Source organism: Sparus aurata, chromosome 5 (assembly GCF_900880675.1).
Source record: "Sparus aurata chromosome 5, fSpaAur1.1, whole genome shotgun sequence".
Taxonomy (NCBI): domain Eukaryota; kingdom Metazoa; phylum Chordata; class Actinopteri; order Spariformes; family Sparidae; genus Sparus; species Sparus aurata.
The window spans coordinates 24,483,529-24,496,578 of NC_044191.1; the positions used below are offsets into that span (position 1 = coordinate 24,483,529).

Genomic DNA, 13,050 nt, shown 5'->3' on the forward strand with positions numbered 1-13,050 from the left:
TATTATTGGTTCGATATTGGATATATCGGTATCGGCATATGTGTTGTCCAATATGGGCCAATATGAAGACTCTCTTTAAAAATATATCTACCATAATACTGTCATATGTAAAAAAAAAAAAAAAAAAAGAAAGAAAAAAGAAAAAAAATACTATTTACTACACCATCTAGATCTGATGACATAGATATTAATTACTTTCCAGATTAAGATGATACATATAATATCATAAGCTATAACAAGCTTTGAAATGCATTATTATAGATTAAACTATTCAGCCTAAGCATTTAAATTTATTTTTTCAACCACATAAAAAGTTTTGTTTTCTTATATTGTCCATTTCTTAATCTGGCATGCTGCTGCAGAGCAGACACAGAGGGGCACATTCCCCTGAATCATCTCAGTGTTCTGATTGGTGGCTATGGGCCTGAATTTACTAGTGTAAAACACAGCCATAGCTATTTCTAGATTTTAGAAACACTGAGGTCATTAGTCCAGGTCCCCTGAATGGATTATTCATGTTTTATTTAATTTAGCTTTCTGTAAATTCTCAACTTTACTTCCACAGGGTAAAGTCTAAAAGCAATTTCAAAGCATACTCAAGGAAACAAGAATCGGATGGGAAAATTAACAAACCCTTTAATCATTTTGATGGAATCAGTCAGTGAAACCCAACAATGTCAAAGATTTAAATCGAAGAGTGCAAATGCCCACTAAGCTGTTAAAAAAACACACAATTTCCAGAGAAGTCAAGAAAACATGACCTCAGTTACATCAGTTGTTAGCAGCAGCCTCATTCAGAAACAGTGACTCATGCCCAGTCAAGACAAAAAGAACAAAAAGTGTGAGGTGACTGAATAAGAACGAAACCGATGGAGGTGGTACATCAGGTTAAACTTTGTCATCATCTGAAAGGAATGTCGTTGAACAAACACTGACCGGTTCACATTAGATGGTTCAACGCTCTGAACCATTATTAGTTCAAGACGAAATCCCTTACTGTCTGTTTCTTCCTCAGTCCAGTGTCATGTAGCCTGATCTACAAATACATGAACATATCTACTGATCATTTAAACAGGCCGTCATACAATCCTAGACAAACATGGCTGAATGTCTTCACCCTGTGTGAGTTTGTTATACCCAGCAAATCTTTACCCTTCATTAGAATGAAACTCATCTCACAAATTCACTACCCTCAGGAGGGGCAATCCTTTTTTTTTCTGCGAGGCAGCTTAAAAACATAAAACATGAACGCAGTAAAAGCACAATGACGGGACACATTTCCTGGCCATCTAAATATTTAAAAACCTGTTCCAGTGGGACAGTTTGCTCTGGGTGGAATGGTTTATTGATGAGATGCGCTGAAGTTGCTGATGCAGTTTGTTAATGAAATCTTTAACTGCTGCCTGTCATTAACAGGAAACAGCTAATACTCTGTCCTCTGTACCATCAACTAATAAGGGATGCCACTCAAATACACACTTTCAGGAACATAAAATGGGGACTGTAGAATGAAGGTGACTCTGACATTGGTAAGGATACTTTTCATGTATATTTTCATAATGATTAGTTTCATTTCAGCATTTAGTTCCAACAGCTTATCCGATCATTTCTATGGCGCAGCAAGCTCAGCTTCAGCTGATTCAGGGCTGACAGTCTGTAAAACCTGCAATGATACCTGTCTTATGAAGCTTCTAACCGACTCATCACCCTGCTAAATTTTAGAGCATTTTATTTCCCCATAGATTACAAACTGCTTCTTCTCACTCTAAAGAATACAATTCTTACAGAAACACTGAATCCCTCTAATCAGTGGGAGTTTCACTGATACATCACCAGCAGAAGTTGTTCCCTCATGACTTCATTGGTGAACACTGCAAGTTCACAAATGCTGGTTGTAATTCTAGTCCACAAGAATAACACAAAATCCTGAAATGAATGACGTTTTCTTTTTTTTATCAACTACTATAATCTAAAAGTCACATTTATTCAAGTTTTTGCAAGATTTTGCTTGAATGTAATGACTCAGAGTAATCATTTGTACTTGTTCAGAGACAGATCTGCACGTCCTAAACCACCCATGATGTGTTTTGTTGACATCCTGTTACATCAACAAACTATTTCCTTCGGGAACAAAATGCATAATTGAAAAGACAAAGCCTGCAGTGATGGTGTGTCAGCACTCCTCTGGTAGATGCTGCCACCTTGTGGCTGTATTTGGATCATTTTCAGGCCCATTAAAGGTATAGTTCGTTTTTTTTGAAGTGGGGTCATATAAAGTACATATCTATAGTCTATCTGTTTCCTACAGAATGAAGACAAAGGCACAGATTTTTTCCTGGATGGATATAATCTAGTAAAAACTATGTACATTCAATCGTTGATCAGTACAGATCAATACAGGAGGGTTGATAAAGGTCAGAGGCACGAATCAACAGACACTGTGCAGACACTGTGTTGAGATGGCATGTGAGCATAACAAATACCATTTGTACCCAAACAATAAGTTGAACCTGAGAAAATTGTATGGTCCAAGGCCAATGCCAGTTGTACATAGCAGGATGTTGTTATAATGTGTATCAACAATGTGAGATAACTTGGGTACGAACACTGTGACACTACTGTGAGTTATCAGAAGTTCTTCTGAGCTGTGAAGAACTCAGCTAGCCCTGTAAATCGGCACACAACAGTAGACACACATGTAATCTGTATGTACTGTCTAGAGCTTGAATTCAGCTCTGTATGCTACTGCTGTAATATGTTTTGTCAAAGGTCATAACAAAAGAAGTTGAAAAAAAAAAAGAGAAAAGAAAATGTAAAATGCAAATGACAAGAAAAGATCAGGATGAAGATTTTATCCTGTGGGTAATGGGGGCGGGACTTGATAAACTTTGGCTTCTCCCGCTTTTCCCTTTCGGCCATGTGTATTGTATTATTTGAACAATGATGAAATGTGATGTTTATGAATTGACATGCCCGAAATAAACTAACTAACTAACTAACTAACTAACTAAATAAATACATAAATAAATAAATAAATAAATAAATAAATACCGTAATCACCGATCAGCGCAGCCTCAGTTTGGAGAAGTAGAGAGCTGCTCCAGCCCAGAGGCTCAGCTTTGTACTGCAGTGAACGGGGTCCAGCAAAAATCGAAATTAACCACCTAAAACAAGGCTCACCTAACATTTTTTACATAAGGTCAAGTGTACGTTGTATAGGTAAAATTCACAGCGCTTTACATCGCCGTCATGCGCGCTTTCTTTTGGCACTACATTTTCTCAACCGCAGAACCCCCGTATCCCTACGCATGAGCGCTAATGCAGAAGGATACGGAGAGTTAAGTTTCGTTTTTATCGAAAGTAAACCTCTCGTCCAGCAGCTGGGCCTCGCCCTGTATTCCACCGCTCGCAGATCAGCTGTTGCCCAGTTACGCTAGTGCGTAGGGATACGGGGGTTCTGCGGTTGAGAAAATGTAGTGCCAAAAGAAAGCGCGGTCTGACTGCAATGTAACGCGGTGTGAATTTTACATATACAACGTACACTTGAACTGATGTAAAAATTTTTAGGTGAGCCTTGTTTTTGGTGGTTAATTTCGCTTTTTTGCTGGACCCCGTTCACTGCAGTACAAAGCTGAGTGTCTGGGCTGGAGCAGCTCTCTACTTCTCCAAACGGAGGCTGTGCTGATCGGTGATTACGGTAGGAAACAAATCGACTATAGATATGTACTTTATATGACCCCACTTAAAAAAAAACGAACTATCCCTTTAATTCTTCCCAGTACTGTGGTGAGAAAAAGAATAAACAATATAAAAATCTAAAAGAAGAAAGAGTTTGGGCCAAGTCATTATTAGGGAATTTCTATTTTTTCTTAAAGGAGCAATATGTAACAATTGGCATCCTGTCGAATTCGTGCTCAAATTTAGAGCAGAATATCACGAGACTAACCAACAACGTGCTAATTAGCTATCATTAGCTAGTTAGCTCAGTTAGCAGTGCTTGTAGCAGTCCAGAATGGGAGCGCTGATTACCAGGGACAGGTTGGTGCTACACTGCCAGCGCAGGAGTTTTGGACCAGTATGAGATGGGGCGATCCGGTTAGCATGCAACACAATTTATAGACATCATAATGTCAAACTGTTAGATTTTACATTCTGTTTCTCATTTTAGTTCATTTTTATTATTTCCTTCAACCTTTTAAAGCTTTCCCGAATGCACCTGACCTTCTTGCTGCCTCATTTGTACCTAAATGAAGCAATGTATTCAGTATGAATTATGATCTGTGATAAGTCAGTATAGGGCCTTATGATCATGTAAGTCATGTGGTCACCTGTAGCTCAGGTGGCCAAGCAGGTGGGCCATGAATATTAGCTGTGGTCCTGGTGTCTGTCCTTTTGTAAAATGTGCTTGATTAAGACATTGACCTCTAACTAGCTCCTGATGAATGACTCATTTTGGACAAAAGCCCCTTTCAAAACACAATCAGTTGCTCAACTCAACCACTGAAACATTTCACTACCGGCCACCAGAGGTCTCTCCTCTCACATTGGACTCGGTCAGATATCCTGAGGAGGACAAAATTACTTTATTCAAATATTCTGCTAAAAGCAATAAGTCCTCCAGTGTCTTCTTCACATCCTCTATACCTGGCAGACCTGCACAGAGGACATCCAGTTCACTTCCCACTTAACTGTGTTCAGGGAGATTTCCTTTATAGCACAGCACATGAAATATTGAAGAGGAGTGTGGTCCCCAGGGAACAAGGATAACTTCAGTACGCAGCTCACATCACATTAGCAGACTTGTGATTTATACCGGTCTTCTAATCAGGATGATATCACATAATTGCTTTGTCTGGGCTCAGTGTTTGTTTCCAATGAGATTGAATTTGCAAATTATTTTCTTGTTAGTAAGATCCTATCTGGCACAATGGCTTTCCAATTCCAATGAAATTATCTGTGCAGACTAAAGGGTGTCTTAGATTATATAATACTGTCAGACCTCGTAAATATAAGTTAGATTTGTTTTACGTCTCATTTGAAAGAACACTTACTGGAAGTACACAGTAACCAACTCCAAAATTACACAAATGTACACAAAAACACTCCATAATGTTTGATATTCATCTGACAAATACACATCCTTTCTTTAATTTACCTTCCTCTGTCTGTAACGTCTGACACCAGGCCTACATGCTTCAGAGGAACCAGCGTTTGACTTTGAACTGTGTCTCTGCCTAACTGTGTCATCCCCTTTCATTCATTATGTATTGTGTAATGTCTTATGTCAGAGCCTGTTGCATTTTGTGCTTCTTCAAGCTTGATTATAAGCTGGAAAACTGCAAGTGCATGAATGTGTCGGCACAAGGTCGATTTCTTTAGTTTGGTATTGATATACTTGCTCAAAATGGAAAACAGAATTAGTAGTGATTCAATACAGAGGAGCCACCTAGTGGTGAATTACATTTTAGTATAAGTAGATATTATGCTGGAAATGCAATTATATTTTTGCTAATATGATCATATTACTCTTTTTTTATATATTTTTTTAACTGTAGATTCCTTTAAAGTCATCCATACCTCCAAAATGGATTTTTCTTGAGCTTCACTGTAAAATTAGGTTTGGTTTCACATTCATCTGTGAAATGTACACTTTTTTTCCCCATTGAAAATCAAATTTTAATATGCAGGCCTATATGAGCATGATTTGTGATATCACAAGTAGTTCTGAAGCCAACCCCAATTTCATATTCAGCAAAAACAAGTGTGAAGCTTTGCTAATACACTGAGAAGGGGATTTACAGTAAAGTACTTCATATATTAAGTAATGGCATATATTTGCAGAATCATAGATTTAGGAGAAGGACTAGATGTAATTTTAAGGACTTTAACAAGATAATAGAACGTTTTTGTGGAATAACCATATCAAAATACACAATTGAAAATTAGTAAGGGGTATTGGATGTATTATTCAGTGATGTAGCTGAATTCTTATTTTGGGTTTTATGAATATTTTTGGTCCCCACAATTAATACGACACATTTCATTTTTTACTTTTATTGCATAAATGCAGCCATATTCCAGTATCCCTAACTAGTTGTACATTATTAGCCAAAACACTTCAATCACATAGAGTTTGGTTTTCTTATATTGTCAATTGCTTAATCTGACATACTGCAGCAGATCAGACACAGTGGCACATTCCCTAAAAAACACGACATACAGGATATCTGGAGGGGGAGCTTCAAGAAACGAAAGCCCATCTTTTTAACCTTGCCTTTATTCAGAAGTGCTGAAAGTTGTATTTTGTTACATGTTAAATTGTTTTTTGCTCCACACTCTTTTATTGCGTTGTAATGTTCGTGCTTGCCACTTTTTTATTGATTTTACATTTTCAAACAATTGTAAATGTAAAATGTAAAGAACTTTTAATTAAATTAACTTTTTATTTTCATTTTCACACATGCAACAGTATTTACATTTTACTCTTAATAATTGCACTTTGTGCTGCAGCTGATGCACAACAGTTTCCCCCTCGAAATTAATAAAGTTATGTCACAATCACATCGCTCCAGCTGTGCCATCTCTGCACTGTTTCAGGAATAAACCCTGTATATCTGTACATTGGTGTTACATCACTGAGCTGGGGACATGACCGAGTATTCCCCTCTACTTGGCAATGTAAAAGAGATTATGTATTTATTTATGGATTGTGTTTTGTGATAAGTTTTGGTCCCCAAAAATAATGTGACACATTTAATTTGATTTTCATTGCATATCCATGCACATGCATATATGCACTCATATCCCAATATCCCTACCTTATTGTACAGTATTTGCCAAAACACAGTGTTGTAAGTAAACACATGTCTGGATATTTAAGAAAAAACTGAAGCCTTGCTTTAAAATTAGCCTTGCTTTTAATCAAAAAGTGCGGAAAATTACATATATTTTTTCTTTTTTGGGGGTTATATTTTAAGTTATTTTTTACTCCACACTGTTTTATTGTGTTTTAATGTTTTTTAGTTCATTGGTGAAATGTTTTAACAATTGTAAATGTAAAGTGTTATACACTTTTTTATTTAATTCACTTTTTATTTTCATTTTTACACTGGCAACATTATTTACATTTGCACTCTTTATAGTTGCACTACTTTGTGCTGCAACCGTTTGCCCTCGAAATAAACAAAGTTACGTCACAATCACATTGCTCCAGCTGTGCCACTTCTGCACTGTTTCACGAATAAACATCTGTACATTGGTGTTACATCACTGAGCAGAGGACGTGACCGAGTATTTCCCTCTGCATGTCGACAAAAGAGAGATTATGTATTTATTTATTTTTAATCATGAAAAATAATAATAATCAAAATAAAAATGCAGAGAAGTTGATCCCTTCTCTCTGACGAAGGGATCCTCCTCAGAATGAAAATAGCCACCATGTGTTTGGTCATGTGACCACGCTACGTGCGCAGGGCGACGTGCGTGACGTAGCGGTGTAGGCTACGCTAGTTTCCTCAACCAAACACTCAACTGATAATTGTGATAAAAACTAGAAGTCAGCCGGTGGACGAGGGGGCTGTTTTTTCGGGGAAAAGCACACGAACCGACCCAAACCCTCGTCGTTGTAAACAAACTGGGTTGTTTCCGCACACAAGCCGGTGTCGCTGGTGAGGAAGACGGCGAGAGAATCCTGCCTTTTAACCCACCGAAAGGTTGGTTTTTATTTTAGCTGTGGCTGTCGGAAGGCGGGGAATACAAAGCGACGTGTGGTCAAAAGCATTACATTTTGGACTCATTGAAGCAAAAACGGAATTACTACGAAGCCAGTTCGTGCTGCAGTGCCTGGTCAGCGATAGTACATGGATTATCTGGTGAGTAAAAGCATAAAAAAACGACGTGGTGTGGCTGGTGTTTCCATGATCAAAACTCTGCTTTGGTTTCTTTTGCCATTTTGGGCTCCTGGTCAATCAAGACAGTCGCGTCCCCCAGGTGTGTGACCATCAACAGCTAGCTGTGGCACCGGGTTGTGTTTTATGCTAATGTGTCAGCTCTGTAGCCTGTAGCTGCTGCCTGTCACTGTTGTGTGAACAAGGTCTAACTGGTTGACCCAGACCCAGATCTGTTTACATGTGAAACACGATAACTGGCCAACTAGCTACACCCTTAGAACAACTATTAGCTATGTGATGTGGCATGAGGATGTCAACTCTTGAGTATAAAGGTGCTCAATGTCTTGGATAAGTCAAGATGTGAGACAGTGGTTTGAGATATTGGCCCCCATGTGTGATAATACCTGTGACCCAAACAAATGATTTCAGTCCAGGCCACTGTGCCAATTCAGTGGGGGTGGGGGGTGGGGGGGAGATTGTGTTTTTTGGGTCTTTGCCCGCATTGTAGGGATGGGATGGTTTGCTGCTGAAAAAAGTGCAACAATAGAGTGGAAGCTGTAACTGAAGGCTTTCCGTGGGAATACATAAAATCAGAGGGAAAATGGATACACAGACATTGTCCTGTCATGTCACAAAGGGGGACGGAGAGATAGTGTGAAATGCAGAGGAACTTGCCCACCCAGTGTTATCAGCTTGTTTATAATGGGCCTCCCAAGATGTGGGACCTAAGAGGAACTTTGAACTGTAGACGTTTCTCGAGTCGAGCTTACAAAGGTCTATCCGTTGGCCGGCGCCAGGACAGTTGTGCTATAGTTAAAACAAACTGATTCAAGTTTAGTTTCTCTTTGGCTTGTTTGGCCTGGGAGAAACACATCTTGTGGGAAACAAAAGGGGGCATGGAGCAGTCATAGTCCAGAGAGAGACACGCATTGTTATCAAAGGGAGCACACACTCCTGACATGAAATGATAGAAATTGATTTCGCCGTCAGCTCAGCTTTTGTTCTTCTCCTGGCAGTAAGCTATATATATTTTGGTCAGGTATGACCATGTTTAACCTTTTGGAGGAAAACACTTACTTGCTTGAGGATTTTCTCTATGACAAACAGTTTTCTGTGGAGAGCACAGCTGTAACTCTGTGGACTGTTGGAGCCGAGTGCTTGGCTGTCCTCAGAGGTCAGGCACTCATAGGCGCAGGGCCTCCTTTCCTGCTGTGAAACACTGGAGACCTGGCACAAAACCCAGGCCAAAACTATGTCTCTCTCTTGCCTATAAATCAATAGGAGGTTTTCACTAAAACTTTTATGAAACTTTGCTAGTCCTGTGCATGCTTTAGGGTAAGGTTTCATGTCAGGTAAGGCCTTAAAGAGTGTATGGGATGAACAGGGATAGAAGCACATAATTACTGCACATTGCTGGGTAATAACTGGGGTTTGAATTATGACTGTAGTGCAGATCTGGCCTTCTGGTGGATTCAGTTTCAACTGGGTGCTGGAACAAAGTGAAGGACTGTACTCCTGCACGGTCAGCAGCGTAGTGTGAAAAAGGATCACACAAAACGGCAGCACCGACAGAGGAATTCGGTGCTAGCCGTTGCCATGATACAACCTTACCAAATTACAAGTGCACCGTGTGACTGACCAACTCTTTGACTTCATCAGATATGACACATCGAATGTGTTGCGAGTCACATCAAGCGGACGGCACTTTGAATGTGAGAAAACCAAACTGTGGCTTTAATGATAATTTCTAAAATCCCATACAAGAACATGCAGCATCATTCTCCTGAGGTTTCACTGTAGCAGAGACTACTTTTGTAAACTGAGACTTTCATTGTCTGTTCTTTCCTAACATGCTGTATGCTTGCATGGTCCTATACCTATACTATTCCACTGCATTATTTGTGCTCACTAATGGCTGTAGGTAAATTCACAGGCAGTATGCTATTCCTTCAGTGTTATACAACATCTGTTGAAGGGATGACTATTTATTCCCACTACAAATGCAAGTGTCTAAACCCGCAGGTGGAATGACATTCAGGTCACTTTTGTAGCTTTGCTCAGAAGGAAGTCAGATCTGTGAAAACAAGTTCTGCAAAAAAACAAACAAATGTTTTTACACTCATATTGTCTACTGTAAAATAATAAATAAATGTTTTTTTGTCGAATTTGGCGTATGACAAAGATTAGTGACACCATTAGCCACCAAGCCCTGACCTCAAACCATATGGTAATGATGGGTGTGACAGATAACTGAATGCAGCTTCCTCCGTTAATGGGCTGGGCCACGCCTCCCATCAGTTGGTTCAGAAAGCATAAATAGGAGGAAATATTTTGGGAAAAGGAAAATATGAATTTGGAGTATTGTAAAAAAAATGTTGGGTGATGTTTATCGAGTTAAATCATTGCCTCTGTCCAAAAGTTAATGTATAAAATTTGGTTTAACCATGCCTAGTGACAGAGGATCTGCCAGCTAATGGCTGAAGCTTTCCTTTTCTAGATGATATAATGTGGACACATTATGTTAAAACAACACTTCGCAACATAATTTCGTTTGCACTTTATTTTGGAAAAAGCAGACTTGTCTTGCATATTACTAGCAGGCTAATGAGTACAAACTTTGAGATTGTGAACCCAGTGTGTACTTGTTCCATATTTCTGTAAAGGGAGCTGTTATACCATAAACATTAGCTGAGAAGGCAGTTTAGAGTAAAGTGCTCCATATATCAGCTGTCATTACTATTAATAGTTTTGTCAGGGCAAACTGACTGGTCAAACACCTGTTTTCAGTCAGTTTGAAATTTACCAAAGCAAGCTGCCACCTGTTTGGTGTGTTGCTTTTTCCACTTTTGTGCCGTTGTTGTTCTAAGTAGATTGGACCAGCACTAAAACTTTTAAAAATTAGACCTGGTTTGGCTGATTGGATGGATCAGAGTTGAAAGTGTCATGGTTGGACTTTTATACCTTAAAATGTGAGCAGGTATGATGCTTGTAAAAAAACAGGCATTGTTTAGCCACCTCCATAACATTAACAACAAGCAACATAATCTAAGTGAAGGTACTTTTGAAATACTGGTATTACTCACACGGCAAATCTAAGAACATTACATTTACAGTATGTACTCTTCATCCTTTTTGATTGAAAAATCAGAATAAATTGGTAGGAGGCACACAGCCAGGCCTCCGAGCTTTAATCTGTAGTCTGTGAAAAATACACATTGCCAAGTTTCCCTCAGTAAATATACTAAAAATGATGAGTTTGAAACATGAGATCTCCTCTGATGATTGCTATCATTATGCTGAAAGCATTTTAGTGCTTGATGCCATTAGTTTACATGAGTTGGGAGTTAACAGAGGATGTTTGTGTAGTTCCGCAGATTTCTTGGGAACATAAGCTGTATTTTGAAATAAAGCGTTACAAGGGGAAAGAGAGGGACATGACTTGCAACAAAGGTCCCGACGGGCCAGAACTGTATCAGAGAGGCTGTGGTTATGTGATATGCACCTTAACCATTCAGCTACTAGAACACTCCGTTGTTTATATGGCCTGCACAGAGAAGATCACACTTCATGAAAATACATTTGTTTTAGCTGAAGCTTGCTTTTTTTAAGATGACCAACAGTATCCCAGAGCTGATCTCCTGTCCAAGGGGCGCATATTAAGCTGTAGCAGGTTGTCATCTGACCAGTGAACACAGAGGAAAGAAAGCTGTTGGGAAGTTTTTGGCAGCGTATGAATCCAGCTTGTTCGCCTATGGGATACAAGGCTGGTGTTACTTGTCCTCTCAGTTTTGTCCTCTATGTGACCGCGTTCCACACCTCACTGGTGTTGGCAGAGGTCTGCGCCAACCTCCTTTCAGAGGCAAACAAAAATGACCTATTGTATGCAGATAAGAGTAGAGCACCAATAACATCTTTCAGCAGTGGTATGTGCTTTTAATACTGGGATTGATATAAAGCTAATCATTCACTCAATCCATTGATGAGAGCAGGTTTACTCAGTCTTCAGTTTGGTAAATGATATATACCCACACCCTTGTCACAAGACCTGTCCTTTTTATTTACAGTGCACAGCCTCAAGCTGCAATGTGAAAAACCTTTCAGTGCTCAACAGCATTCCTCCCATCCCTGATTTTAACCTGCCAACAACAAATCAGCTCGGATTCTGTGTGCTTGCTAGCATCTCGATGCAGTGATTCTCTTGTGTCTGTGGAGAGTGCTAGTGAGTTAGCATCTTCAAGCTGAAGCAGGAACATCTGTGTTGCGGTTGGAGATCGGAGAATATTTGTGGCTATTATTTGATAAAGCAAATATTTGATGGCTCATTGCTGAGGCATTAGTGAGCTGTTTTCATTTTTTTTTGATTGCATTCATTTCCTTTACATTCTGTCAGGCCACAACCACTCCCATTGCTGTTCTTCAGTATTTCTTCACTTATTATTGACATGGATAGGTGGAGGCATTTGTTGTCAGTGGTTTATTGTTCCACTTTTATTTTAGGGTTGTAGGATGGTTCCATAAAAGTTATAAACAAATGCAGTTTGATAAGCAGAGCACTATAAATGACTCGAGGCTTTCATAGGAACTCATATCTTGCTGACCTACAATCAGACTAAATAAACTACAGTGGAACTGCTTTGGTGCCTTGTTACATGAGGAGTTGCATTAAAAATGAAGACCCCTTATGTACAAACTTATGTACAAACTTTTGTGCCGTTGTTGTTCTAACTTATGTACTCTGTATGCCATGGAAATATTTTTGAGAGAGAGGAATAGAAAGAGAAAGGTCTGGACTCAAAATGCTCAAGAATGCTTCTGGACAATTGTGACCCGGGAAGTCTTGATTGTGTCGTACTGATCCTGAGGCAGACACCAGGGGTACGCTCTGTATTGCATACTTTTTCTTTATACTTTAGTACACTGCAGCTGCCCCTACAAAGGAGATACCATTGCCTGCATTATGCATACAGTTTTGACATACACCTTTGTCATGACGTGTGCCTCAAGCATTTTACCCTCTTGCTCCTATATTCATCTCGGCCGTAGCACAAACATTTGGAGTACAAAGAACGTAGTACAACTTAAATGTGCTTTCAACTGTCATTGTAGTTTCTGTCAACTGTAAGTAAGCTGTCAGATGTTTGTGCTTTCTCAGCTTGGTTTA

At 39.3% G+C, this 13,050-nt stretch overlaps 1 protein-coding gene across 2 annotated transcripts in view; it reads left to right on the top strand.

Annotated features, from left to right (window-relative positions):
* Positions 1-7,461: 7,461 nt before the first annotated feature.
* The window catches only part of LOC115581552 (ADP-ribosylation factor-like protein 15), a 105,967-nt gene continuing 100,378 nt past the window's right edge, over positions 7,462-13,050 (top strand). Inside the window, exon 1 of one of the 2 annotated variants that reach the window (XM_030416726.1) lies at positions 7,462-7,871. In XM_030416726.1, coding sequence (XP_030272586.1) covers positions 7,860-7,871 — 12 coding nt within the window. In that variant the 5' untranslated portion in view covers positions 7,462-7,859. The remainder of the gene's footprint in view (positions 7,872-13,050) is intronic. The other variant, XM_030416728.1, reaches the window with a different exon arrangement.